General features: G+C 44.6%; 3 protein-coding genes across 5 annotated transcripts in view; 2 read left to right on the top strand and 1 right to left on the bottom strand.

The window, feature by feature from the left end:
- The window catches only part of PFKFB1 (6-phosphofructo-2-kinase/fructose-2,6-biphosphatase 1), a 724603-nt gene extending 718060 nt beyond the window's left edge, over positions 1-6543 (top strand). Inside the window, exon 12 of the transcript XR_013221158.1 lies at positions 6208-6543. The gene's annotated coding sequence lies outside the window, so the exon portion shown is untranslated. The remainder of the gene's footprint in view (positions 1-6207) is intronic.
- NIBAN2 (niban apoptosis regulator 2) overlaps positions 1-15205 on the top strand; it is a 61135-nt gene extending 45930 nt beyond the window's left edge. For both annotated transcript variants that reach the window (XM_077283748.1, XM_077283749.1), the window contains exons 9-15: positions 1299-1461; positions 1665-1852; positions 2362-2517; positions 7161-7277; positions 10837-10944; positions 12675-12786; positions 12877-15205. In XM_077283748.1, coding sequence (XP_077139863.1) covers positions 1299-1461; positions 1665-1852; positions 2362-2517; positions 7161-7277; positions 10837-10944; positions 12675-12786; positions 12877-13859 — 1827 coding nt within the window. In that variant the 3' untranslated portion in view covers positions 13860-15205. The remainder of the gene's footprint in view (positions 1-1298; positions 1462-1664; positions 1853-2361; positions 2518-7160; positions 7278-10836; positions 10945-12674; positions 12787-12876) is intronic.
- Positions 15156-27135, bottom strand: part of SLC31A2 (solute carrier family 31 member 2) — a 43623-nt gene continuing 31643 nt past the window's right edge. For both annotated transcript variants that reach the window (XM_077283756.1, XM_077283755.1), the window contains 3 exons: positions 19346-19412; positions 16647-16899; positions 15156-16566 (listed from right to left, as the gene is read on the bottom strand). In XM_077283756.1, the coding sequence (XP_077139871.1) occupies positions 16380-16566; positions 16647-16899; positions 19346-19412 (507 nt within the window). In that variant the 3' untranslated portion in view covers positions 15156-16379. The remainder of the gene's footprint in view (positions 16567-16646; positions 16900-19345; positions 19413-27135) is intronic.

Here is a 27135-nt window from a genome sequence, read left to right as displayed (position 1 = left end):
CAGGATAATGTATATGGGGGGGGGGGGGGGGCGTAAGATAAGCTGCTGACATTACTGACCTATGGAGGAGCAGCGTGTTATTAAATCTGCTGTATATTAAGGTCTGATTTTAGCGCACATAATGTAGCATCTGCCACTTATTACTCAGCTGTGAAGCCTCGTTTGAGGCAGTCACTTTAGACTGCTCCCTTTCCCTCTGATGGCCTGTGTGAAGCTGAAGTAACCCAAGTGCATAAGTGAGATAACAGCAGAGAAAACACTTCACTGACACCAGAGCCATGTGCACCAGATACAACGTGTATTATGGAGGGAGAATTGGGCAGGAAGAAGCTGCCGACCCATAGCACTGCCCCAAATAAATCCCAGATGTAATAGAGAATTGAACCTGTACAGAAAATGTATAAGGGCCATTTTTTTACTTCCTAAAATAGGAAGTGTGGCCATATTGACCTCGCGTACACACTGGTTTCACAAAAGTAACAATCAAGTTGTCCTTTTTGTCACCTTATTCAGTCATTGACGAAGAGATTAACATTTTGAAAGAAATTTTTACTTCTGTCAGTCGTCATTTTGCAAAAACACCAGAAAAACGCAGATGTATTGGCAAGTGAATCTCTAACTTCTAATTTACTAATGGACATCCCAAATTTTACACTTTTAAAGTGTGGAGGAGAATGGATCCTGTCTGTGAAGTGATGCTCTATAGGAAATGGGCTCTACCAGTTGGGGGATCCAACGGCTACCAGTTGGGGGATGAAATGGGCTCTACCAGTTGGGGGATGAAATGGGCTCTACCAGTTGGGGGATGAAATGGGCTCTACCTGTTGGGGGATCCAATGGGCTACCTGCTGAACCCACTGATGTTGATGCGTTCTGCTAACAGTCAGTATGTATGGGTGCCGATTTCTGATGGCCAATCTTCTTGTTCATTAGAGATAAGTGAGAGGTGTCTGGCAGTGGCTCTCGAGGAGAACACAGAAGTGTTCAGCAGAGAGCACTAGTGTGTGGGACAGTCTGACAAGATAGTTGCCAGCTTACGGCCATCTAATGTGTGGCTTTCGGTCACTACTATGGATGGTGCGGTCTGGTTAGTTTCTTCCAGGGAAATATCTGTTGGATTTTTCTATACAATCTTTATTGTTTCCCCTGAGATAAGCAGACTGCACATTTGTCTGGCTGCGCTCCACCCTCGTCTGCTTGCTGAACCTGCAAGATTATGAAAAGACGTCTGTAGAAAGCTTTGGGCTGGGCTGTAATAAGATAGATATGCTCCTAAAACAATTTTTTATTTTTTACAGATTTCTGATACAGTATACCGGATGGTCCACGAGCAGGCACGTATGTTTTATGAAGGACTGGAAAAGCGATGTGGTGACAGGAGAGCACAGATGGAGAGTCAGATCAGAACCGACATGGACCAGATCATTGCCTGCAAGGAGCATGTGTCCAACAAGATTCGAGGTACAGGAGGAACCGATAATTTAGATGAATTTCATAGATTTATTTCTCCAATTACTGTATGTAATTGTTGACCGGTGCCTTGTACAACGGCTGATGGGGGCCCACAAGAAAGCCCTATTAATGATGATATCACTTACTATACATGACTGATAAATGATTACTTTATTCGTGCTTGATCCTGAATCAGATGTTTTATCTAACAGCGGCAGTGCTGCCCAAAGCGGAGCTGTGCGTGAGAAACCACGTCCAGTCTCACATCCCGTCTATTCTGGAGGCTCTGATGGTGCCAACAAGTCAGGGCTTTTCTGAAGTACGAGAACTAGTCTTTACCGAGTCCACAGAAATGAACAAGAACTTGGTGAATGAGGGAGGACGGGACAAGCTGGGTGAGGTAAGGGGAGAAAGATGGTGCCAGGCTGAGGCACACACGGTGGCTCTTCTTATCGTTAAAGATTAGCCGTCACAAAACTTGTGTAATATCTTTATCAGAGAATTCTGGACTGCTCTTTCATTCTCAATTCATGGGTAAAATATGTATTCTGTGAAGACAGACATTCCCATTACAGAAGTAAGAGAAGACAGTCGGTGCTGATAAAATTCTACGGAGGAACTAGAGGGAGACACCGACATTCTACTGCAAGTTCTCCAGAGAACTTTATGAAAGTTCTCCAGAGAACTTTATGAGCACCAAGTCTCCTCTTCTTCCTTGGAATTGGAAAGTCTGAATTCACTGAAGACACATTTTTACCTGTGAAATGAGATTGTTGAGAGTGACAGCTCAGTCCTGGAGGAGAAAGAAGTCAATTTGTCTGATAAGATATGTTACAAGGTTTGTTATTTTCATGTTTACCATTGATTTATGGGGACTGGTACTAACTTTTAATTGTATATTTCCACCAGCATATGGAGAAAATATCCCAGCTGGCCTATCATCCTGTAAAAATGCAGCAGTGCTATGAGAAGATGGATCTTCTGAACCTGGAAGGCCTGCAGCAGAGGTTTGATGTCGGAAGTCCGTCTGTTTTCAAGCAAAGGGCACAAATCCTAATGCGAGAGGTGAGTAAACACTAAAAGGGTTACAAGCCTCAAATGGCTCCGTACGGTGGTCTCGTGCCTCTAATTACAGGATGCATGTCAATGCATAGTATGGCAGCGTTATATATTTCCATAATGCACACAATAATGATGTAACCACTTGTTTGATCACAGTTTCACATCTATAAGATAAGGGGACTGTTTGGTTTGCCGTGATCTGTGTCCACCGGCATCAAGTGTCTGCATTCATGTACATAGCAATTACACTGGTCAACGCAATTTTTCTGGCAAAAGGTTTTAAAACATATTTTAAGTCAATTTTGGCTGCTGATTATGAATATGATCTCTGTTTTTGGCTATCACATCAGGATTTCGAGATATTTTCAATTTTTGATGAAAATTACTCCTATCTAATGTTTTATGATAAAAACACACAATTTTCAATACTACATTTTGTATATTTTTAATCAGGGAATAACAGATTACAAAGTCTATGTACAGCAAATCAAATATACTTACAGAATTAAACTACAAAAGATAAAAACACATATATATGGCACACAGATGAGTGACAGATGGCAGTTATTTAAACTTTCTTTTCTTGGCTGATCTGTGATGTACAGCTTCTGGGTTGTCTCTCATCAAGCTCCAGCAATAGTCAGCCATCATATGTGAGTCGCACCGACCTTGATACCGTTCTTCCATTGTTTTAATGTCCTGATGAAAACGCTTCCCTTGTTCCTCGCTCACAATCCCCATGGTTCTCTGGAAAAAAGTCCAAATGGCTGTGTAAATAGTGAATCTTGATACTCATTCTACATCCAAGATTTCGCAGACTCATTAGTAGCTCTTCCACAGTCTCTTCATAGTTGTTATTCCCTAGAAAATTCTGCACCACATTACAAAATGCATTCCAAGCTCCTTCTTCTGTCTCATTCATTGATGTGATAAAATTTGGGTCTCTCATAAGTGTTCTTATTTGAGGTCCATCAAATATTCCAGCCTTTTTCTTTTCTTCACTAAGACCAGGAAAAGTTGAACATATATAAAGCATTCTCCACTGTGATTGAGAGCTTTGATGAACTGCTTCATCAATCCAAGTTTTATGTGTAAGGAAGACAATGTCCTTCCTATCCACTAGAGGATCATGGATGACATTCTTATCGCCAGATGCCAAACTCTGTCGCTAAGGCCATTCAGTTTTCACCCAATGCTCTGCTGTAGCTCTACTGTCCCAGTAGCATAGAAAACAAGGGTGTTATCATAACAAATGGGAATTATGCATGTTCAAAGAAAACAAAGTTATTCTCACATTTATTGGGAGACTAAATGAAAACTAAATTTACCTTAGTGAACCGTATAAACCGGCACTTTTCATACACTACTTATATTTATCATGGAATTCTTGAAAATGGGCTATATATCTGTAGTGCAAAAACGCGATGTGATAGAGAAATTATAAGATCAGATTTGAATTCAGCACCCTCAAATTAGTCTAAAACTGTTCTTAGGGTATGTGCACACGTTGCAGATTTCTTGCAGACCGCTCACGACCAATCACAGGACAGTGACGTCATCGGCAAGGTCCTTCGCCGCACATCAGCTACAGGAACCGAAGCGACAGCGTGCAGTGGAGGCGGGAAGACATCGAGGGTGAGTATAGGGCTATTTTTTATTTTAATTCTTATTTTTTGACCACTTATATGGTGCCCAGTGCGTGGAGGAGAGTCTCCTCTCCTCCACCCTGGGTACCAACCGCACATAATCTGCTTACTTCCCGCATGGTGGGCACAGCCCCGTGCGGGAAGTAAGCAGATCAATGGACCCCTAGGTGTGCGGAATCCCCTGCAATTCCGCATTTTAATGAACATGTTGCTTTTTTTTCCGCAATGCGATTTTTTTCGCGGAAAAAAAGGCTACATTTGCACAAAAAATGCGGAATACACTTAAAATAATGGGAGGCATATGTAAGCGTTTTTTTCGCGTTTATCACATTTTTATAGCGAAAAAACGCGAAAAATACTTAACGTGTGCACATGGCCTTAAAGTCCATGCCAGAAATTTTTTTTATTTTTTGTGTAGACCAGTGTTATCAACCATCTACAGTAGATAAGAGTAGGAAATGTTCACTTGTATGCATCAAGCCACAGAGTCACAAGTCAAAAACTCTGCAAACAATGGTAGAAGAACTAAAACACTCAGCTGTTAACTGTGTCTCTTGTTTCCCACCCTGGGCTGTACATTTCCAATCTTGGCATGAAAGGCTCCAGATATTACTGTGAATGGTGCAGGGTGGGTCTGTTACACTGGGTTGGACAGAAGCAGTTACTAGCTCCAATTCCGGACGTTTAAACCCTTAGATGCTGCAGTTAATAGTGACCTTGGCATCTAGGGTTAAAACAGAAGAAGGGCTCTAGGGATGAGCGGAGCCGTGGAAGTTCGGGTTTGTCAGGTTCTGTACCTGAACCCCATAGGAATGTTGACCTGAACTTTGGAGCTGGAAAATCACGCACTCTCCTCTTTTGCGTGCTCCCCTCTTTTTTTTTTTTTGCGCTCTCTCCTCTTTTCCGCGCGCTCTCTCCTCTTTTCCGCGCGCTCTCTCCTCTGTTCCGCGTTCTCTACCAACTCCCAAACTGTAAAACCGACTTCCTGGAGGAGTCAGTGTTTGGAGTTCAGTACTGGACTCTAGTTGTGCAGTACGAACACCAAACTTTATAGTTCAGGTTTGATCATCTCTAAAGGGCTCTGTTAGAGATGAGTGAATTTGATCGGGTTAGGGTTTATTCTGCAAGCTATAGCACTTACTGAATAAAAGCTGCAGAGGGAACCCGGCTTAATGGATGGCTCCGGCTGATCAGCTGTTCGGCTCCGCAGATGCATGTGTTGCAGCTGTCTGACAGTCACGACACATGCATGTAGAGCCTATTTGTTGCACTGATCACACGAGGAGCGCTGCTCTTGTGCCATACACTTCTGTAGGCTAATCACCGGCGTCAGCAGTGATGCTGGAGTAGATAGCATGTGATTGCTGCAGGGAAGGGAAATAAATGGAGTCAGCCGGGGAACCACCGGAGCGTGGGGTAGGGGTTGAACCTGCGAGTAATGTTTATTTTTTATTTTAGAGCATTCCATGCAATTTGCAGATTCTATATCTTGGAAAAAACCCTTTGGGAGGTGGTGGTGGTGGGGTTTAAATGGCAACGCTGTATTTTACAATCACAGTGACTCAGTGGCTCCATCTAGTGGTCTTTTGTAATGGTGTGTCATTTTGTGAACCCTTGCTAGTCTTTCTACACAGATCATTTCTAATGTGTCCACGTTGTGCCGTGGATTCCTGCAGAACACACGGCCTCCGTAGACCCTTTATGCTAATAGGATAAAGCTCCGTCTGATCGGCATGAAACCCCATGTAGAGATAGTCATTGCAAAAAAAATCCAAACTTTTTGGGTGCAAGTATTTTGCCATCCATGTCTCCGGTGCAAGTTGCTTGCTATAGGGTTTTGTCTTATCTGCAATCTATTTTATGTAATTATTTTTTAAATGACCAAACTGCTCTAAAATAGTTACAGACAAATGGCACAAATATGTTGGGTTTTACCAATGTGTCAGGATTTCTGTAGCCCGACTGATGTTACATGTACCATATCAATCATCTGGTGTGATGGCGATCCTCTAATGTAGCCTAAATCTGGTAACGACCTCTCACTAAGGCCATGTGCACATGTTCAGTATTTTTCGCGTTTTTTTCGCTATAAAAACGCGAAAAAAACGCTTACATATGCCTCCTATTTACAGTGTATTCCGCATATCTTGTGCAAATGTTGCATTTTTTTCTGCGAAAAAATCGCATCGCGGGAAAAAAAAGCAACATGTTCATTAAATTTGCGGAATTGCGGGGATTCCGCACACCTAAGAATGCATTGATCTGCTTACTTTCCGCATGTGGCTATGCCCACCATGCGGGAAGTAAGCAGATCATGTGCGGCTGGTACCCAGGGTGGAGGAGAGGAGACTCTCCTCCACGGACTGGGCACCGTATAATTGGTAAAAAAAAAAAAAAAAAAGAATTAAAATAAAAAATAGACATATACTCACCTTCGATGGCCTCCGCAGTCTTCCCGCCTCTCAGGTGCACGCTGCCGCTTCGGTTCCTATAGCTGGTGTGTGTGAAGGACCTGCGATGACGTCGCAGTCACATGAGTATAACCATTTTTTTATTTTTTTTTATTATTTTTAACATTTTATCTTTTACTGTTGATGCTGCATAGGCTGCATCTATAGTAAAAAGTTGGTCACACTTGTCAAACACTATGTTTGACAAGTGTGACCAACCTGTCAATCAGTTTTCCAAGCGATGCTACAGATCGCTTGGAAAACTTTAGCATTCTGCAAGCTAATTACCCTTGCAAAATGCTAAAAAAAAAACGCGAAAAAAATGGGAAAAAAAACGCAAAAAGAAACATGTGGATTTCTTGCAGAAAATTTCCGGTTTTCTTCAGGAAATTTCTACAAGAAATCCTGACGTGTGCACATACCCTAAATCTAACTTCTGTTCCCGAGCTCAGAAATGGTAACGTAATAATAAAATGCAGCCAATTACGGTTCTATTCTCTGACAATCTCTGGTGGATGACAGATAATAACTCGGTATGTTTTCCTTGTAGCAAACAGACAATGCAGTTTTCACCTTCGAGCAGCTGATCCATCAGGAGCTGGGCAAGTCTGAAGGAACAGAGAACCTGTGCCGAGACATCCAGCGCATACTGGAACGTGTTCTTAAGGTAAGACCCTACCTACATCCACATAGCTTTTATCGTACAGGAATTGCCAAATACAACCCATGCCTGTTTATGACCCGGGTAGTATACTGGGGTGTATATGTGATCACAGGCTCCATCCTGCCTGTAAGCTTTCACTGACTCCTGAATATGTAAAGGGGTTGTTCCAAGTTTAGAAGTTATCTGTTATAATTAGGACTGCAGGGACCAACACTTATCCCAAAAACCGAGGGTGGTCGGTCATGTGCACTGCTGCTCCATTCATTCTGTATGTGACCACCCGAGATAGCTGAGCGCTGCATTCGTCTGGTCTCCCATTAGGAATTAATGGATCAGAGAGCACATGATCAATCGCTCCATTCACACCCCTGGTTCTTGGCAGATCCCTAGGAATAGGGAAGTTATCCTTTACCCTATGGATAGAGAATAACTTCCAAACTTTGTGCAACCCCTTTAAATCTAAATATTCCTGCTAACATTGTTAATGCATAAAGGTAAGAGTTAGGTTTTATCCTCAGTAACTCTTCTATCCCTATATGCTGGTTCTGGGTAATAGATAATAAAATCCGCTTTTTTCTCACTCTGCCGCTGCCCCCGGTGTTTGTTGGTTTCAGGACTACAGCACATGTGACCGATGCAGCCGATCACTGTCCTCGGCAGTCTTTTGCTATATCAGAATGAACGCAGGGAGCAGTGGTCATGTGCGCTGCACTCCTCACCTTTTGCAGCCTGTCGATAAAGGCCGGGACAGCAAGCATTCTGTGGATGAAAACCCATTAATAGGAAATCCCTTGAAAATTACCTGTGTGATCGTCAGTAGATCCCGTCTACCTTATGTCACCCCGACTAGAATAATTACAGTGGAGGGAAAGTTTTACATTTTCTGAGTGACAGGTAAGATGTGTAGGCGTCTCTCAGTAGGCACACTCATGATTGCTCTAATACAGGCGCTGTGAGCACTCTGGTTTTTTTTTTAGTCATAGATTTTAAGATGCTTTTACATGTATATTGCTTTTTCTCTGTTTATGGTAATTTATTTCATTCCACCTCAGTTATATCTATGCATTCTCCTAAATTTGACACTATAATTTCTATTTAAACAAAAAAAAGTTTGAAATAGTTGGTGACACTCTGCCATATACATCACATAGGATACACTGAGACTCTGCCATATACATCGCATAGGATATACGGAGACTCTGCCATATACAACATCGCATAGGATACACTGACTACTGTATACATCCCATAGGTATATACCGAGACTCTGCTGTATACATCGCATAGGAAATACAGAGAATACCGCGACTCTGCCGTATACATCGCATAGGATACACTGAGACTCTGCCGTATACAACATCTCATAGGATACACTGACTACTGTATACATCGCATAGGTATATACCGAGACTCTGCTGTATACATCGCATAGGAAATACAGAGAATACCGCGACTCTGCCGTATACATCGCATAGGATACACTGAGACTCTGCCGTATACAACATCGCATAGGATACACTGACTACTGTATACATCGCATAGGTATATACCGAGACTCTGCCGTATACATCGCATAGGAAATACAGAGAATACCGCGACTCTGCCGTATACATCGCATAGGATATACCGAGACTCTGCCGTATACATCACATAGGATACATTGAAACTGCCCTATACATTGCATAGGATACAGAGACTCTGCCGTATACATTGCATAGGATAAACTGAGACTGTTGTATAAATTGCATAGGATATACCAAGACTCTGCAGTATACATTGCATAGGATACACTGAGACTACCGTATACATCCCATAGGATACACTGAGACTCTGCCGTATACATCGCATAGGAAATACCGAGAATACTGAGCCTCTGCCGTATACATCGCATAGGATACACTGAGACTCTGCTGTATATATCACATAGGATACACCGAGACTCTGCCGTATATATCGCATAGGAAATACCGAGAATACTGAGCCTCTGCCGTATACATCGCATAGGATACACTGAGACTCTGCCGTATATATCACATAGGATACACTGAGACTCTGACATATACATTGCATAGGATACACTGAGACTACCGTATACATCCCACAGGATACACTGAGACTCTGTTGTATACATTGCATAGGATATACCAAGACTCTGCAGTATACATCTCATAGGATACTGAGACTCTGCCGTATACACTGCATAGGATACACTGAGACTACCGTATACATTGCATAGGATACACTGAGACTCTGTCGTATACATCACATAGACTATACGGAGACTCTGCCGTATACAACATTGCGTAGGATACAATGAGACTCTGTCGTATATAACGCATAGGATACACAATGGGAATCGAATAAAAGGCATACATAAGAGTCTACATTATTCTTTAAAAATGGCCTATGCTGCACTAAATGGGTAAATAATAATGCAGGAGTGCTTCTTTAATAGGGGTCTGTAGTTATTATTTAAAGAGGATTTGTCACTTCAAAAAAATTACATCAAATACCTTGTAAAAATCCTCGATTCTGTCACTTTTTTTCTGTTTTTGGCTGCGCCACTTCATTTCAGAGATATCCTTGTTTCTTCTGGATCGCAGAATGTGAAATCTCTGCTTTGCAGACCAAATTGCATGTTTCTTCTGTCTTTTCTGGGGTGGGGGGTGTGCTTTCATCCCTCTCAAAGCCTGCCAATCACAGTAGTCTCGGCTGCTGCCGTCCTGTGATTGGCAGTGTTTGGTAGGGGTGAAAGCACACCCCCCGCATACCAGAGAAGACTCTGCAGATATGCCCAGTTGGGTAACAAAACAGAGATTTCACATACTGCACTCTGGAAGCAACAAATGTGAATATCTCTGCAAAGGAGCAACACAGGTCAAAACGGGGAAAAAACTGCAAAATCAGGGGAACTCAGGTTTTTTTTTTTTTACAATGTATTTAATGTTTGTTTGTTTTTTTGAGAAAGTGACAGGTCCTCTTTAAGGGAGCGGTGTAGGGTTTATAGCTGACTACGCACATGATATTAGAGTCATCCAGGCCTGGGGATAAGAGCAGCAGTGTAATGTATGAGACCCTATTCTTCCCTAAAGGCAGCTATGTGGGGAACGAAGGGTTGAGCAGATTAGACTTTAACATGTCTGATTCTTTGTTTCCTTAGGAGAGGTTTCTAGCAGTTATTTCTTATTTTCTCCTTAGTGGAGTAAAGCTGCATTCTCGTACGATCAGATTAATGTAATGTCTGTCAGTAATCATGTGTTTTGCAAGTGAGACTTTGCTAGTTTCACATGTACTGTAAGAGGGATAACTACTGCGCCTCTCCACCATGTGCACGATCGCACGCGGATGCAGTCGCCTCTGCAATTTGCAGACAAGGCTTAGGTGGAATGTGTAAATGTATGAACCCAGAGTTTCCCTCTTCCGTGGCGGCTGGATGGTCATATTGACATTACGAAGTGCTTTATTAATACCATATGACCACATGGAAAATAAAACCCCTCTAAATATTTCTGGAAGATTGAATTCATGGTATGAGAGCATTAATGACTAATGTATTTTACAGAAATACGATTACGACAGCAGCACTGTCCGCAAGAAGTTCTTCCAAGAAGCGTTACTACAAATTATCATCCCATTTCTACTGAAGAAGTTGGCTCCAACCTGCAAATCTGTGAGTGCGGGGTGAAGGGAGGAAACCAGGGGATGGTGGGATGGACAGCAGAACGAGTGCAGGAAGCCGGTGTCAGCAGTGATGAGCGAGGTGTGACACACAACGGAGGGGAGAGGTCACAGAAAGCGGAAGTCTGTGACTGGTGTTACAAAACTTACCCTCAAACACACTGATAATTCCGTCTTATTGCGACACCACAGCTTTCTGACAAATGTATTGAAAATGAATGTGCTGGAAAAGTGGATACAATGCATATCGCTCACCGTGTCTGCGGCATATTCCTGGCACATTGTCCTCCCTGTGCACATATGCTTACACAGTCCTTATCTACTAAGGAATAATACTGTATGTGGGCAGAGTTTCTCATCTGAGGCTATGTTCACACGTAGCATTTTTGCTGCAGTTTTTTAAATGCAAATTTTCAGCTGTGTTTTACAGTATCAGCCAAGTCTGAGATTTCAGAAATCTCATGCACACACCTTGTTTTTTTGTGCCAGTATTTTGTGCTTTGCTTGGTTTTTACAGAACACATCACTTCTTTCAGTATTTTTTACCCACTGAAAGTAATGTGTGTTGAAAAGATGCAGATATCCGGTTTTGATGTTTTTTTTGTGCCAAAATCTTATGAAGTAGAATTTTTTTTTTTTTTTTTTTTTGTCACTAAACTTTATCAGCGTGCACCAGAGACAAATTTAGCATGACAAAAAAGCTGCAAACAAACACAAGAAAAACCTGTTTTCTCTGCAGCTTTCTAAGGCTGCTTTCACACTAGCGTCGGTACGGGCCCGTCGCAGTGCGTCGGGCCGAAGTACCGACTCATGCTGTGAAATAAATGCCCGACGTGGGCAGCGGAAGCAGTCTTACGACGCTTCCGCTGCCCCATTGCAAGGTCCGGGGAGGAGGGGGCGGACTCGACGCACAAAAAAAGTTACGTGTAACTTTTTTTGTGCCGACGGTCCGCCGAAACACGACGCAACCGTCGCACGACGGTTGCGACGTGTGGCAATACGTCGCAATGCGTCGTTAATGTAAGTCTATGGGGAAAAAACACGTCCTGCAGACAACTTTGCAGGATGCGTTTTTTCTCCTGAACGACGCATTGCGACGTATTGCAAACGACGCTAGTGTGAGAGTAGCCTTACTGCTAAGAGTGCAGATTTTGCTGCAGAAGAACGCAGCAAAAACGCCACGTGGCCATACCTGAGAGATTAGTCACCCTAATGTGCATTTGTCAGACAGTTTCCTGACTCTCTCCTATACACGAGTGCTCAGTCCTGCTGCATTTTCCACTGGGAGAGAGTGGAGAAAGCTACCGGACACGTCCGACAGTGGCTCATCATTACAAAGTGAGCACAGGAGTGATGGTCAGAGCTTGAGTTGGGGGAGAGCGGTCACCCGAATGTTTGACCGACCTTTCTCTAATGTATGGGGCCTTTAGAGAATCAGTATTGCTTGCTGCACTGGATACAAGGATGTTGGACAACTGCGATCCCCTCATACACATTAGACAAACGTTGGCTAAACCCAATGATATTGACAGTCTAATGTGTATGGGGGGCCGGCCGACTGATGGTCGGAGGAGATGCTGATCGGGATTATCCTGTTTCGGACTGACGATCACATTGTTCTCCTGAAGAGTAGCCTAGAAACCAGTGCCTGCCATTACATGGGCTGCTCCTACAAGGCTTGCTGCATTTTAGCTTCATGGCTCTGTTCTCTGTCCTCTACAGGAATTGCCCCGTTACCAGGAACTTATATTTGAGGAGTTGTCCCGGTTTGTGCTACTGGAGAATATTTATGAAGAAGTTGTACTGCAAACTGTAATGAGAGATATTGTGCAAGGTAAGGCCAGAGCAGATATCGGACACGTGGTGGCGGTGAGGGCGGCATATGGTTCCCTTTATAATGTATGTATTTTTCATCTGTTTCCAGCTGTTAAAGACGCTGCCACTCAGCGTAAGCACAACCTGTACCGGGATAGTATGGTGATGAATAACAGTGACCCCAATCTTCATCTCCTCGGCGAGGGGCCTCCGATCAACTGGACTAATGAATATGCCAATAGTAGTGACGTGTCTGGAAATCGACATGCCAGAGCTCGCCAAGTGGTGTCTATTATTCAAGATGATGAAGTACCAGAATACTTGGAATCCTGCCAGGAAGTACCAGCCAATGAAGACATCCCCGAGGAACCAGGGTCCAGTGACGTGCACGCCATCCGTAACATGCTCGTCAAACAATTTGATGTTGAAGTTCCAGTAAAGGACATTGCAGAGCAATCTGACGAAGTACGACCTGAAGAAGAGCCGGTGGTGCATGTGATCCAGCCACACACAGAGCAAGTGCCGCCAGCCGGGCCGCAACCGGAAATATGTGCCGAGCCGCTTGAGCACTATGCAGATACGCCAGATCACAGTCGGGCAGAGGAAATACCGCCACAATACAACATACCAGCTGTGCACAGTGTAGAGGCCGCTCCAGAAAATCACCATGTAACAGACGTCTTAGAGGATGAAGAAGAGCATTCTGCACAGGACGAACGGCCACAAGAGCCCAATGACCATTTAGCTCTGGAGGAGAAATTTGCAATTCATGACAGCATGGCTCCTCCACTGGAACTCGTAATAGATCGTGCAAGTCCAGAACAGGATGAGACTGAAGCAGAAGACCGTACCGAACAAGGAATAACCCATCCCCAGTCACCGCAGGAGGAAACCTCTTCCCTCATCACCCCCACAGAAGAATGCCATGCAGTGTCGCCACAATCTCCGGTGACGCACATAGTACATTGCACTCCCGACGATAGCGGATTCCAGTCACCCCTAAGTGAGGAGGAAGAGGAAGGTGGTGAGGGGTTCAGAGAAATCCCTGTACCTGCGCCAAGGAAGGGTGGTGAGGCCATCACCCAATTCTGAGTAGCAGTAACAAGAGACTGAGGTTGTACAATGAACTTCTATGGAGGGCAGAGGTGGTGCCGAGCTCCTAACTTTTTGGCACAAAACTACTTATTTAAATGCTTTTTGGCTCTGCTATTTTCTGCTATGCCAGACTGATATTTTCTTCTTTTTTTTTTTTCTTCCTCCATTTTCAGTGTTTTCAATGTTCACCAGCACACATTACTGCACCCTACGATTACACTGCTGCTGTATCCTCGCCCATCAGGCAACACCGATTCACCATGTCCGCCACTAAATCTCATTCATGCCCGTCCTGAGGGGAATTTGAGTTTTGAGCTGATGCAGATCACCGTTCTAGAGCTTCATTATTTTTATCTAGATGTCTCCACTTCTATTACTGCCACTTCCTGTATACACGTTCTCTGCCCGTGACCGCACTCACTTGTATAAACACTAACCCAAGCATCAGCCCTCAGTGTCTCCCCCTTGTGGAAGGGTCAGAGGATGCAACAGTGATTTGACACAAGATTGCGAAAGTTACACTTATCGCTTAAGTTTTGCCCTTTAGAAAAAAAATCTGGGTATGAAATAATTATATTTAACACATTGTAGAGTTGGTACAAATCCATTTGCAGGACTCAATCCAGCGGCTGGGGCTGTAAGCCCTCAGAACCAGAACAGGAGCCTCTTACCTGCCAGCATCCATGGCTCTTCTTTTGATTATTCGGCCTGGCGGGACATCATTCTGGTATGAAGCACATGTGACTTTGAGCCAGGACGACTAATCAAAACCAGAGCCAGTTGCAGGTTCGGGATTACTGCCCTCGCTCTGGACGGGGTCCTGCACATCGATTCGCACCGGCTGAAACACTCCAACCGTATGATATTGGCAGGTTGGCAAAGTCATTCTTGCCTACCTTCATACTTGAGGTGTCTTTACACGTCCCCGATTCTTCGTGCTGGTCTGTGGCAAAAAAAACTTGCTTTGTGAACTGGCCAAAGAAGACCAGATCCAGTGTAGTCCTGACCTTCGCACAGGTAAGCAACGTGAGATGACCTGGATTGGGGACATATTAGTTTAGCCTTCCATGAAAAGGAAGAAGTAGGGTCCCACCGACCAGTTGACACATGGAGGAGACCGAGACACGGGGGAGCAATCTCACTCCTTACACGCCAATATGGGGCAACCCAATGTTTTAAGCCGAGCAGTGCCTTTTTTTAATCTCGATCCACACCTGCGGATTTTCTTCTCTCTATTATATTTTATTAAAACTTTTAAATGTTTTAAAGAAGAAACAACAACAACAAAAAAGCTTCTAATTATTAATAAATACTTTATTATAAGAAATTCAGAGGTGTATGAAACATTTTCTGTGTATTTTTATGGATGTGGATTACACCCCGTATCCTGAGAGACACATTTTAGTCCAGTGTAAAATGGATAAACCATCAACCAAAAAGAATAAAGCTGGAGAAATATCAGTATAACGACACATTGCATCAGTGTTGTATTCAGGAGGAATCCTAACGCCATGCGCACAATTCTGTACTCCTTGTTTCTCATAAAGCCCCTCCATACACTAACGTCACCTAAACCCACAGACATCGGCAGGTTCGGCCGATAGTCTGTGTATAGGGGTCCTTGGACCTGATAGTGTTGGGGGGCAGAAAAGGGTTCAGACTGTTTATCCTTTGTTCTCCGAGATAAGCCGCCACCAGAGATGTCTGACAGCGGCTCTTTCCAAAAGAACCTATGAGCGCTCCTGTGTATGGGAGGTTCGGGCGAGATCAGTGCCAGCCAAACCCTTGTTTGGGTGGGGGGCTTTAAGGGTTTGCTCACATTGGACACATCTGTTGAATTTTTGCAGAGGGGTATGCTGCAAATTTCCATACACTTTACGCTTTATGTTGCAAAAGGGGGGAAGGACCACAGCCTACATTAATAACTCTATGGATTCCATATCTCAAGCATTGGTCAAATTGCTTTGTACACTTTCTTAGTAGTGCCAGTGTAATACCCAGCAGATTTTCCTGCCTAGACAAGACAATACAATGCATGGGAGAAAAAAAAAATCCCTAAAAGGCTGTCAACCAAAAACCACTTTGTAATTGTTCCTAATTAAAAAAAATAAATGTCCTTTTGCTTTCCAGCTCTATGGAGACCGATAAAAATGTCTGGACTGGAGAAAAAAAACAAAGAAAAATTATGAAAGTAAACACAGCCTGTACAATGATAAAATAATTTACTTTTTAAATGGGTGTCTGCATCATAAAAACATATAAATTTACTTCTTGATGAGCTAAAAGTGCAATCTAAAAAGTGGAAGGCCACCGAACCAAGGACCGGCACCCTTGCAGAGAAAGCAGTGAGCAACACATTAACTGGTTATACTGGTTACTGTCGAGGCGTGGCAGCTTGCCTGATGATGGGGCAGTAAAAGCTCAGATCCACAAGAGGTATATGGAGGAAGAGTTATCCAGAACTGCTTTGGTGGCCATGTTTGGAAGACTTTTTCTTATTCATCGCGGCTCAGTCCTCTATAAACTGTGAGGCTTTGGGTATTTGGCAAGGAAAGGAAAAGCCATGTAGTATCCGAGGGCGGACCCGAGAACGACGGCAATAAAGATGGCGGCGTTGTAGGTCATGACGCACAACATTAACGCGTATCCAAGGAAAACTTGGGCGGTGTGCAGGAGGGCAAGAAAAGAGTGCAGGAGCCACCACCTGTGTGTAGAGAGCGTGTTGAATGGTGTACAAAAGAAAGGAACGAAAAATATGGAGAATGTGGCAGAACGGGCACTTACCGATAGGTAGAAGACGAAAACTGCACGGAAGGAACGGGGGTCTCCTCAGGACACAAAGCATCGGGGGTGAGCAAAGTGTCAGAGCTCACTGGCAGGTTACTCTCTGCGTCAGAGATGAGTGGGGGGTAAAGTGCAGAATCCGGGGTCACCGGCAGCGTCTGGATGACCCGGGCAAGGAGGTTTGATTTCCACACCTTAGAAAGCTCATAGAGAACCGTGAGGAGCAGGACGACCACAAACGAAAGCACGAGACCTGGAGGAAGAAAACACAATATATCACACTGGGAAAGACTGAGCAATATTCTGCAGCTGCCAACAGTCACGAGACAGACCCTTAGGCTGGTTTCAGACGGATGTTTTTCTGAAATGTGCACCCCCAAACAAACACACTTTTTTTTTTTTTCTCCTCCTTTTCCTGATTTATTTATTAACATATCTTCTGGTCTGTGTTGTAATAGTATAATTGTTCTATAAGGATGGTTCACTGAATCGTTTGTCCTCGCCGTGTTGTGCTGGCAGACTCCCTGGAATGCAAAAGTCGGATGCTTTATCCAGCATGTGCATTCATCAGAGGCAATAAAACGAAGTGTGAGCTTGGCCTAGGTTGTAATGGTGTATGATAGGCAAACATTTTTTTTTCCCCTTCATTCTCAAGTGCTGGTTTATATAAACTATTATTAAGCTCGGGTCCTTCTGAAAAAGAAAAGAAAATCCCAGCAATGTGATAGTCCGGTGTAATTTAGGGACCAGACTAGCTCCTGCACCCATCCGCTTTGTGGATGGGCACCCGGACCCAGTCACGTCTGATATTTGTGGATATTACTCGTCTGCTACATTCAGTGGGCATGTCACCATCTATTCACAGCTCCAGAGGTGCAATGTGGAGCAGCGAAACACTTACTATATGGGCACATACTTGGAGGCGCCGGCGTTAAAGGGAACCTGTCACCTGAATTTGGTGGGACCAGTTTTGGGTCATATGGGCGGGGTTTTGGGGTGTTTGATTCACCCTTTCCTTACCCGCTGGCTGCATGCTGGCCGCAATATTGGATTGAAGTTCATTCTCTGTCCTCCGGAATACACGCCTGCGCAAGGCAATATTGCCTTGCGCTGGCGTGTACTCCGGAGGACAGAGCATGAACTTCAATCCAATATTGCAGCCAGCGGGTAAGGAAAGGGTGAATCAAACACCCGAAAACCCCGCCCATATGACCCAAAACTGGTCCCGCCAAATTCAGGTGACATGTTCCCTTTAAATTAGATTCTGACTTGCACGATTCTTCTAATGATCCGACAGAGCGCTCTAACTTCTTGATGGTTGGACATTCATGTATAATAAGGAAACAGTCCAAAAATACATGGACCCATTATAGTCAAACTGTGAAATATGAATGTCTGAACGGGGTTTTGGCTCCTTGGCTTAGTACAGCTCATGGGTCTACCGAATCAAATCCTTCTGCTAATTTGGGTTTTGGTCGGCTCTTTACAACCATCATCGGAGTTGCATTGTGTGAATATGGCCTAAAGCCATCAATGTTCTGTGATAAGGATATTGCTCTATTCTCCAAAATGCAAATTCGCAGAAAAAGGAAGTGATTCTTAGTGTGTGTGTCCACGGTCAGTAAACGCTGCGCAGAGGTGCAGCGTCAAACACGCAGCGTCCAGATGTTCCAGCATAGTGGAGGGGATTTTTTTAAATCCTGTGTCCACTATGCGTGGAAACCCGCATGCGGTGGGCCTGCGACTCCGGACATGCTGCGCGTCTTTTCAGATCGCAGCATGTCCGTACACCTTGCGGGGACGCAGCGTCCCCGCAAGGCATAAAACAGAGCCCTATGGGAGGGGGGCGATGATCCCGGATGTGTACAGTTAACACATCCGGCATCATCGCGTCCAAAAAGGGGGCGGGGCTTAGCACCGAGCGGCTCCGGCGATACCGCCGGCCATCCTGAACGTGGACACGCAGCCTTATAATCCTAAGACTGCGCCCCTGAGTGACATCTGACATGGATTTTGCAGAAGTAATTTGACTTTTCAGTCTGGGCCATCACCCAATAATGAGTCCTCGTTAGTGAAGAGTGAACGTGCTGGAATAAGGTGTTCTGATTATCTGATCATGCTCAGGTGCTAACCGATTGTCTTTGGCGTGCTCAAAAAAAAATGTTTGAGTCTCGCAGCTCCATGTCTCGTGGCTATTAGACAGAGGCAACACATACAGGGATTGCCTAACATACAGGCAATCCCTGCATGTGTTGCGGTTGTCGAACAGCCACGAGACATGGAGCCGCAGGACTCAAACATATTTTTCGAGCATGCCGAAGACAATCGGTTAGCACCTGAGCATGATCAGATAATCAGAACACCTTATCCCACCATGTTCACTCATCACTAGTCCTCGTCAGTTCTTAATTTATTATTAAAGGCCCATTCAGAATCAAAATGGTCCAAAATATTCCGGGATTCAAAAGTGGGAAAATTAGGTCCAACATTGCATGGTGGGATTTGCAGGAGGTTTGGCATTCCTGTAAAGTGCAATATGGTAAATTGTTTTCATCACCAACAGATACTACAAGCGGCAATGAAGAAAATTGCATTTCAGTCTCCCCGGGTTCAGAGCCATCCATCATCCATTAAAAACCACATACAAACATCATTTCCAAGAATCACCCAGAACCGGATATAATTACATCTCCTCCTACCTGCCAAGGTCTGGACCGTCCAGAAGTCGAACAACAGGGTCACATGGTCCGAGAAAATAAAATGCATCTGAGGAAAGAAAAAAGAGAAATTGCCTGAATATGTGAAGTAGCGGCCTTCAGTCTTGCACCGAAGCGCCATTCAACCATGATACAGACGTTGTTTTATTTGATGGGTCCTCCAATCTTGCTGATCTGTCCTTAGAGTGGGTCATCAAAATGAGACGGGTGGGTGTCTGGCACTGATCAGCTGTGATCGGCTCTGGTCAGAACCGTGTACGGAGCGGTAACGGCACAGCTCCACTCCCTGTGTAGTGGCTGTTCCTGGTACTGCAGCTTGGCTACTATTCAAGGGAATGTGATCCGAACTGCAGAACCCAAAAAACATGCTGCGCTAATCCTCCCCGTTCACCGCTTATATCCAGCCGCTCCTGGAGATAACTCCATTTATCAGATATTGATGACCTATTTTTAAGCTGGATTATACACCTACCAGGAGCCTGGAGAGACCCACCGTTTAGATGCATGCGACACAGAACGGGAGCCATTCTTCATTTTGGCTCACCGATGGTGGTCTGAGTATAGGAAGCCCCCTCATTAATGTCCAAATGACTTAATAGCGCATCTAGACAGGGGTTCGCCTTCATTAGAAAACACATTCTCCACTAATATTCCAAGCCTTGCGTTCTGGCTTTGCAAAGAATAGATAGACTGTCATGGAGCCCGATGCCATCTTCTATAGGTCGTGCATACATCCTACTGCAGAGTGTGACCCCCACTGGGCGTGCACTACACTTGGCAAGACCTATGAAATATCACATCCTAATGCAGAAGTGAGAGGGGCAGCACAACCTTTTAATTCTGCTCAAAAGACAACTGGGTGTGTTTTTTAAGTTTTTTCAGTAGTAAAAAAAAAAAAAAGGGATGAAACAAAAACTCAGGGACAACACACAAAAAATGCTTCAGGTTAGCAAAGTGTGAAAGAAAAGGAACAATTCCTGAATGTTCTTCTTCTTGAAAAACAAGATGAAAAAGGGCAGAAGACTGGAAAAATCTGGATAAAAGTGTCACATAGGGAGAGTAAGTCAATGAACCATATGAGTTAATAAAAAATGAAAATAATAATGCTCTCCTTGGGTGGATCTAGATGTGGAAGACACAACTGAATATTTCCCAAATCCCTGCCAACCTAGCCTGGGATATAGAGAAATATTGGGTGATCGCGAAGTGATCACTTCTGCTGGTTTGAAAAAGGGGACCCCGATCTCTGAAACATTCTGTCAATTTTGAAACAATTTTTACCTTTTTTTAAATCTCGTTTTACATCTATTTCTATCAGTCATGAATATGTTCATGTAATACAGGAAAGATATATATCTTGGTACCGTGTTAGCCAGTAAATAGAAAAATATTTAGAACTAGCTGTACTACCCGGCTTCGCCCGGGTTAATGACTGCTGTTAGCAAAATAGAATGTGTTAACAAAAATTTATTCTGCACACAAAAACCACAAAACAAATAGATAGAAATGTAATTATTAAAAGGCAAAAACTAAGCAAATAGAAGCATTTCACAACATATATTAGCTTTGTTATACTGAGAATGTCTTTGTTGCCTATATTAACCAATCAGAGCTCAGGTTAATTAACTGTAGCAAAATAGAAGCTGAGCTGTGATTGGTTGCTATTGGCAGCCTGATAAATCCCCAGCCAACAGGAAGCCCTCCCCCCTGGCAGTATATATTAGCTCACACATACACATAATAGACAGGTCATGTGACTGACAGCTGCCGTATTTCCTATATGGTACATTTGTTGCTCTTGTAGTTTGCTTATTAATCAGATTTTTATTTTTGAAGGACAATACCAGACTTGTGTGTGTTTTAGGGCGAGTTTTATGTGTCAAGTTGTGTGTGTTGAGTTGCGTGTGGCGACATGCATGTAGCGACTTTTGTGAGATGAGTTTTGTGTGGCGACATGCGTGTAGCAACATTTTGTGTGTTGAGTTGCATGTGACAGGTTAGTGTAGCAAGTTGTGTGCAGCAAGATTTGTGCATGGCGAGTTTTGCGCGTGGCGAGTTTTATGTGTGGTGCATTTTGAGTATGTGCAAGTTTTGTGTGAGGCAACTTTTGCATGTGGTGCAACTTTTGTACATGTGGCAATTTTTCTGTGTGTGCAAGTTTTGCATGAGGTGAGTTTTCCATGAGGTGAGTTTTGCACGTGTGGCGAGTTTTGCGTGAGCCTAGTTTTGCATATGGCGAGTTTTGCATGTAGCGAGTTTTGAGTGGTGACTTTTGTGTTTCGACTTTTATGTGGCGAGGTTGGTGTGTGTGTGTGGTGAAATGTGTGCTGAGGGTGGTATATGTGTTCAAGCACGTGGTAGTGTGTGGCGCATTTTGTGTTTGTGTTCATATCCCCGTGTGTGGTGAGTATCCCATGTCGGGGCCCCACCTTAGCAACTGTACGGTATATACTCTTTGTCGCCATCGCTCTCATTCTTTAAGTCCTCATTGTTCACATCTGGCAGCTGTCAATTTTCCTCCAACACTTTTCCCTTCACTTTTTCCCCATTATGTAGATAGGAGCAAAATTGTTTGGTGAATTGGAACGCGCGGGGTTAAAATTTCACCTCACAACATAGCCTATGACGCTCTCGGGGTCCAGACGTGTGACTGTGCAAAATTTTGTGGCTGTAGCTGCGACGGTACAGATGCCAATCCCGGACATACACACATACATACATACACACATTCAGCTTTATATATTAGATATACCTGTATGTAATCTCCTGTATATAGTATATACCTGTGTGTCATCTCACCTATATATAGTATATATCTGTGTGTCATCTCCTGTATATAGTATATACCTGTATGTCATCTCCTCCTATACATAGCATATACCTGTGTCATCTCCTCCTGTATATACTATATACCTGTAGGTAATCTGCTCCTGTATATAGTATATACCTGTATGTCATCTCCTCCTGTATGTAGTATGTACCTGTATGTCATCTCCTCCTCTATATAGTATATACCTGTGTGTCATCTCTCCTGTATATAGTATATATATGTGTGTCATCTCCTCCTGTATATAGTATATACCTGTGTGTCATCTCCCCTGTAAATAGTATATACCTGTGTGTCATCTCCTGTATATAGTATATAGCTGTATGCCATCTCCTCCTGTATTAGCCCTCGTTCACACGTTATTTGGTCAGTATTTTTACCTCAGTATTTGTAAGCTAAAATGGCAGCCTGATAAATCCCCAGCCAACAGTAAGCCCACCCCCTGGCAGTATATATTAGCTCACACATACACATAATAGACTGGTCATGTGACTGACAGCTGCCGGATTCCTATATGGTACATTTGTTGCTCTTGTAGTTTGTCTGCTTATTAATCAGATTTTTATTTTTGAAGGATACCAGACTTGTGTGTGTTTTAGGGCGAGTTTCGTGTGTCAAGTTGTGTGTGTTGAGTTGCGTGTGGCGACATGCATGTAGGGACTTTTGTGAGATGAGTTTTGTGTGGCGACATGCGTGTAGCAACTTTTTGTGTGTCGAGTTGCATGTGACAGGTTAGTGTAGCAAGTTGTGTGCAGCAAGTTTTGCGCATGGCGAGTTTTGCGCGTGGCGAGTTTTATGTGTGGTGCCTTTTGAGTATGTGCAAGTTTTGTGTGAGGCAACTTTTGCATGTGTTGCAACTTTTGTGCATGTGGCAATTTTTCTGCGTGTGGCAATTTTTCTGCGTGTGCAAGTTTTGCGTGTGGCGAGTTTTGCACGTGTGGCGAGTTTTGCATGTGGAGAGTTTTGCGCGTGGCGAGTTTTGAGCGGCGACTTTTGTGTTTCTACTTTTATGTGGCGAGGTTGGTGTATGTGTGGTGAAATGTGCACTGAGGGTGGTATATGTGTTCGAGCACGTGGTAGTGTGTGGCGCATTTTGTGTGTGTGTTCATATCCCCGTGGTGGTGTGATTATCCCATGTTGGGGCCCCACCTTAGCAACTGTACAGTATATACTCTTTGGTGCCATCGCTGTCATTCTTTAAGTCCCCCTTGTTCACATCTGGCAGCTGTTAATTTGCCTCCAACACTTTTCCTTTCATTTTTTCCCCATTATGTAGATAGGGGCAAAATTGTTTGGTGACTTGGAAAGCGCGGGGTTAAAATTTCACCTCACAATATAGCTTTGACGCTCTCAGGGTCCAGACGTGTGACTGTGCAAAATTTTGTGCCTGTAGCTGCGACGCCTCCAACACTTTTCCTTTCACTTTTTCCCCATTATGTAGATAGGGGCAAAATTGTTTGGTGAATTGGAAAGCGCGGGGTTAAAATTTCACCTCACAACATAGCCTATGACGCTCTCGGGGTCCAGACGTGTGACTGTGCAAAATTTTGTGGCTGTAGCTGCTACGGTTCAGATGCCAATCCCGGACATACATACATACATACATACATACACACACACACACATTCAGCTTTATATATTAGATTGAGAGTCCTCAGTGGTTGATACCTTTTAATGGCTAACTGAAAGTCAGCCATTAAAAGGTATCAACCACTGAGGACTCTCAATTCTAAATATTTTTATGTTCATTTAACATATTCCCAGGAGGAGTAATTGAGCTGTATGTGTATATAATATATTTTTTTGCTTTTACAATCCCTACATTGGATGGGCCTTTTCTTTTTTTCCCACTCAAAAAAGTTGTCGTGTGAACGTAACCCTTAGTGCACAGTCAGGCGGCCATGTAAATCGGACTGGCTGTCGGCTCTCCCGTCCTCAGAGTGATCGCTTCATGTTTTTCTACGCAGCTGTCACGCTCAGGAGAGCCGCCAGCCAGTCCGTGCACAGCACTCCGATTTATACTGCAGTCTGACTGCGCCCTTAGGGTATGTGCACACATTGACAATTCCTATGCGGATTTTTCAGCACGGATTCTGCTCGGTGTTTGGCGGACACGTCAAAATGACGCACGGGGACGCATCCGCACACAACGCACGTCCCTGCGTACACAATGTTAAACATAGGTACGCAAGACGCATGCGGATCTGTACTAAGGACTGAAACGCAAGTGTGAAACCGGCCTAAGGTCATAAATTGTAGCTGCACGACGCGTCTCCTGACACTACACTGAACAATGAAAACTGGAGATTTTTACATATCTACAATCAGTGGCGTAACTACAAAGTTATGGGCCCCGGTGCGAACTTCCAAATGGGGCCCCCCCCTGGGTCCCCCCGCCTCATCCCCCCCCCACCCCCCCCACCTTCCTCTAGATACGCCTTGGACTGTCGCAGGAATCTCCTGCACTGCAACATGGTGTTGGGTGCCAGCACAGCCCGCACAGTGGTATATCCAGCAGAGCCCTCACAGTGATATATCAAGCACAGCCCGCAGTGGTATATCCAGCACAGCCCGCACAGTGGTATATCCAGCACAGCCAGCACAGTGGTATATCCAGCACAGCCCGCACAGTGGTATATCCAGCACAGCCAGCACAGTGGTATATCCAGCACAGCCCGCAAAGTGGTATATCCAGCACAGCCCGCACAGTGGTATATCCAGCACAGCCCGCACAGTGGTATATCCAGCACAGCCCGCACAGTGGTATATCCAGCACAGCCCGCACAGTGGTATACCCAGCACAGCCCGCACAGTGGTATATCCAGCACAGCCCGCACAGTGGTATATCCAGCACAGCCCGCACAGTGGAATATCCAGCACAGCCCGCACAGTGGTATACCCAGCACAGCCCGCACAGTGGTATATCCAGCACAGCCCGCACAGTGGTATACCCAGCACAGCCCGCACAGTGGTATATCCAGCACAGCCCGCACAGTGGTATATCCAGCACAGCCCGCACAGTGGTATATCCAGCACAGCCCGCACAGTGGTATACCCAGCACAGCCCGCACAGTGGTATATCCAGCACAGCCCGCACAGTGGTATATCCAGCACAGGGGTATATAGAGCACAGCCCGCACAGGGCTATATACAGCAGAGCCCGCACAGGGGTATATAGAGCACAGCCCGCACAGGGGTATATACAGCAGAGCCCGCACAAGGATATATACAGCAGAGCCCACACATCTCATCTTCCCCCCGATAATGGCCCCACAGTCCAGTTAAAAAGAAAAAAAAAACTCTCCTCACCTTTCCTTTTGCCCACGCTGCTCCCGGCGGCTGCAGTCTGCCCAGGACACTGCAGGTGCGCGATGATATGACGTCATCGCGCACCCGCAGTGTACTGTCAGAGGCAGAGCGGGGAATGATGGGAGAGGGGGCGTCAGGTGACGCTCTCTCCTCCATCATTGCATTGAACTATACCGGTGTCATAGGCACCGGTATAGTTAAATGCGGCGGCGGCGGCACGGGGGGGGGGGGGGGGGACAGTGCAGTGGCCCACTACTGGCACCGGCTCTTCTGGCATTTGCCAGAAGTGCCCGATGGCCAGTCCGGCCCTGCACTGACCTGCCAACCTGGGGCCCCTGACCTGCGGGGCCCGGTCGCAATGGCGACCACTGCGACCGCGGTAGTTACGCCCCTGTCTACAATGATGGGGAGGAAGGCAGTCACAAGGCAGCAGAATAAACATAGTGCTCACCCGGTAAGCAGCACAGTATTATAGGCACAGATAGTGCTGCCCACTATTCCTATGATCAGTATCGCCACCCTATAAATAATATAGGGACAGATGGTTCTGACTCTAGTAAATAAGTAGTACTGTCCTTTGTATCTCTCTGTAAATGATGGGAGAATAGCTAGTACTTCCTTACTCTGTGAATAAGTACTACGTCCCTGTAGATAATGTAGGCAAAGACAGCACTACCTCCCTGTAGATAATATAGGCACAGACAGTGCTGCCTCCCTGTAGATAACGAAGGGAGGGAGAGGAAAAAGAAACCGACCAAAAAAGTCCCAATACAGTATATCATATATTATCATAAGTAACTTTATTAAAGATAGTGTAAGCAACATGCGTGTAAGCACAATGACACTAAAAACACAATTAAAAGCAGGGTGGATGCCACTCGGATGAAGGAGCTACAGTATATCTACACTGTGTTCCAAATTATTATGCACAAAGAGTTTAGGAGTGATAAGGTTAGAATTTTTTTGTTTGTCATTTAAACTCATTGATGGTGATGTGTGTCAGGGCTCTTTATATCACTGAAAGCAATTGCAGATACCTGTGCAAATTAGTTTGGCAGGTGTGTCCAAATAAAGGCAAGACTACTTAAGAAGGCTGTTCCACATTATTAAGCAGCCTACATTTTTTGCCAAAATGAGAAAGAAAAAGGATGTGTCAGCTGCTGAGAAGCAACAAATTGTGGAGTACTTAGGTCAAGGCATGACTACAATCAACATTGCCAAGACACTTCATCGTGATCATCGCACAATCAAGAAGTATGTAGCTGATTCCCAGCACACACGTGTGCGTGCTGATAAGGAAAAATTGAGGACTCTTTCCAACAGGCAATTGCATAAGGTTAAAAGAGCAGCTGCAAAAATGCCTTGTCATAGCAGCAGACACGTTTTTGAAGCTGCTGGTGCCTCCAACGTCCCCAGAACAACAAGATGCAGGGTCTTTTAGAGGTGAGCAAGCCATCCTCTATCCACTGCACACAAGCAGAAACAGCTCCAGTGGGCCAAACGATACATGAAGACTGACTTCCAAACTGTTTTGTTCACCGATGAGTGCCGTGCAACGCTCGATGGTCCAGATGGATGGAGTGGAGGATGGCTGGTTGATGGACACCCCATGAAAACACGGCTAAGGCGCCAACAA

This window comes from Ranitomeya variabilis, chromosome 2 (genome assembly GCF_051348905.1).
Source record: "Ranitomeya variabilis isolate aRanVar5 chromosome 2, aRanVar5.hap1, whole genome shotgun sequence".
NCBI lineage: Eukaryota > Metazoa > Chordata > Amphibia > Anura > Dendrobatidae > Ranitomeya > Ranitomeya variabilis.
Note: the sequence above shows the minus strand (reverse complement) of the source record. Positions and strands in the feature narration are given on the sequence as shown.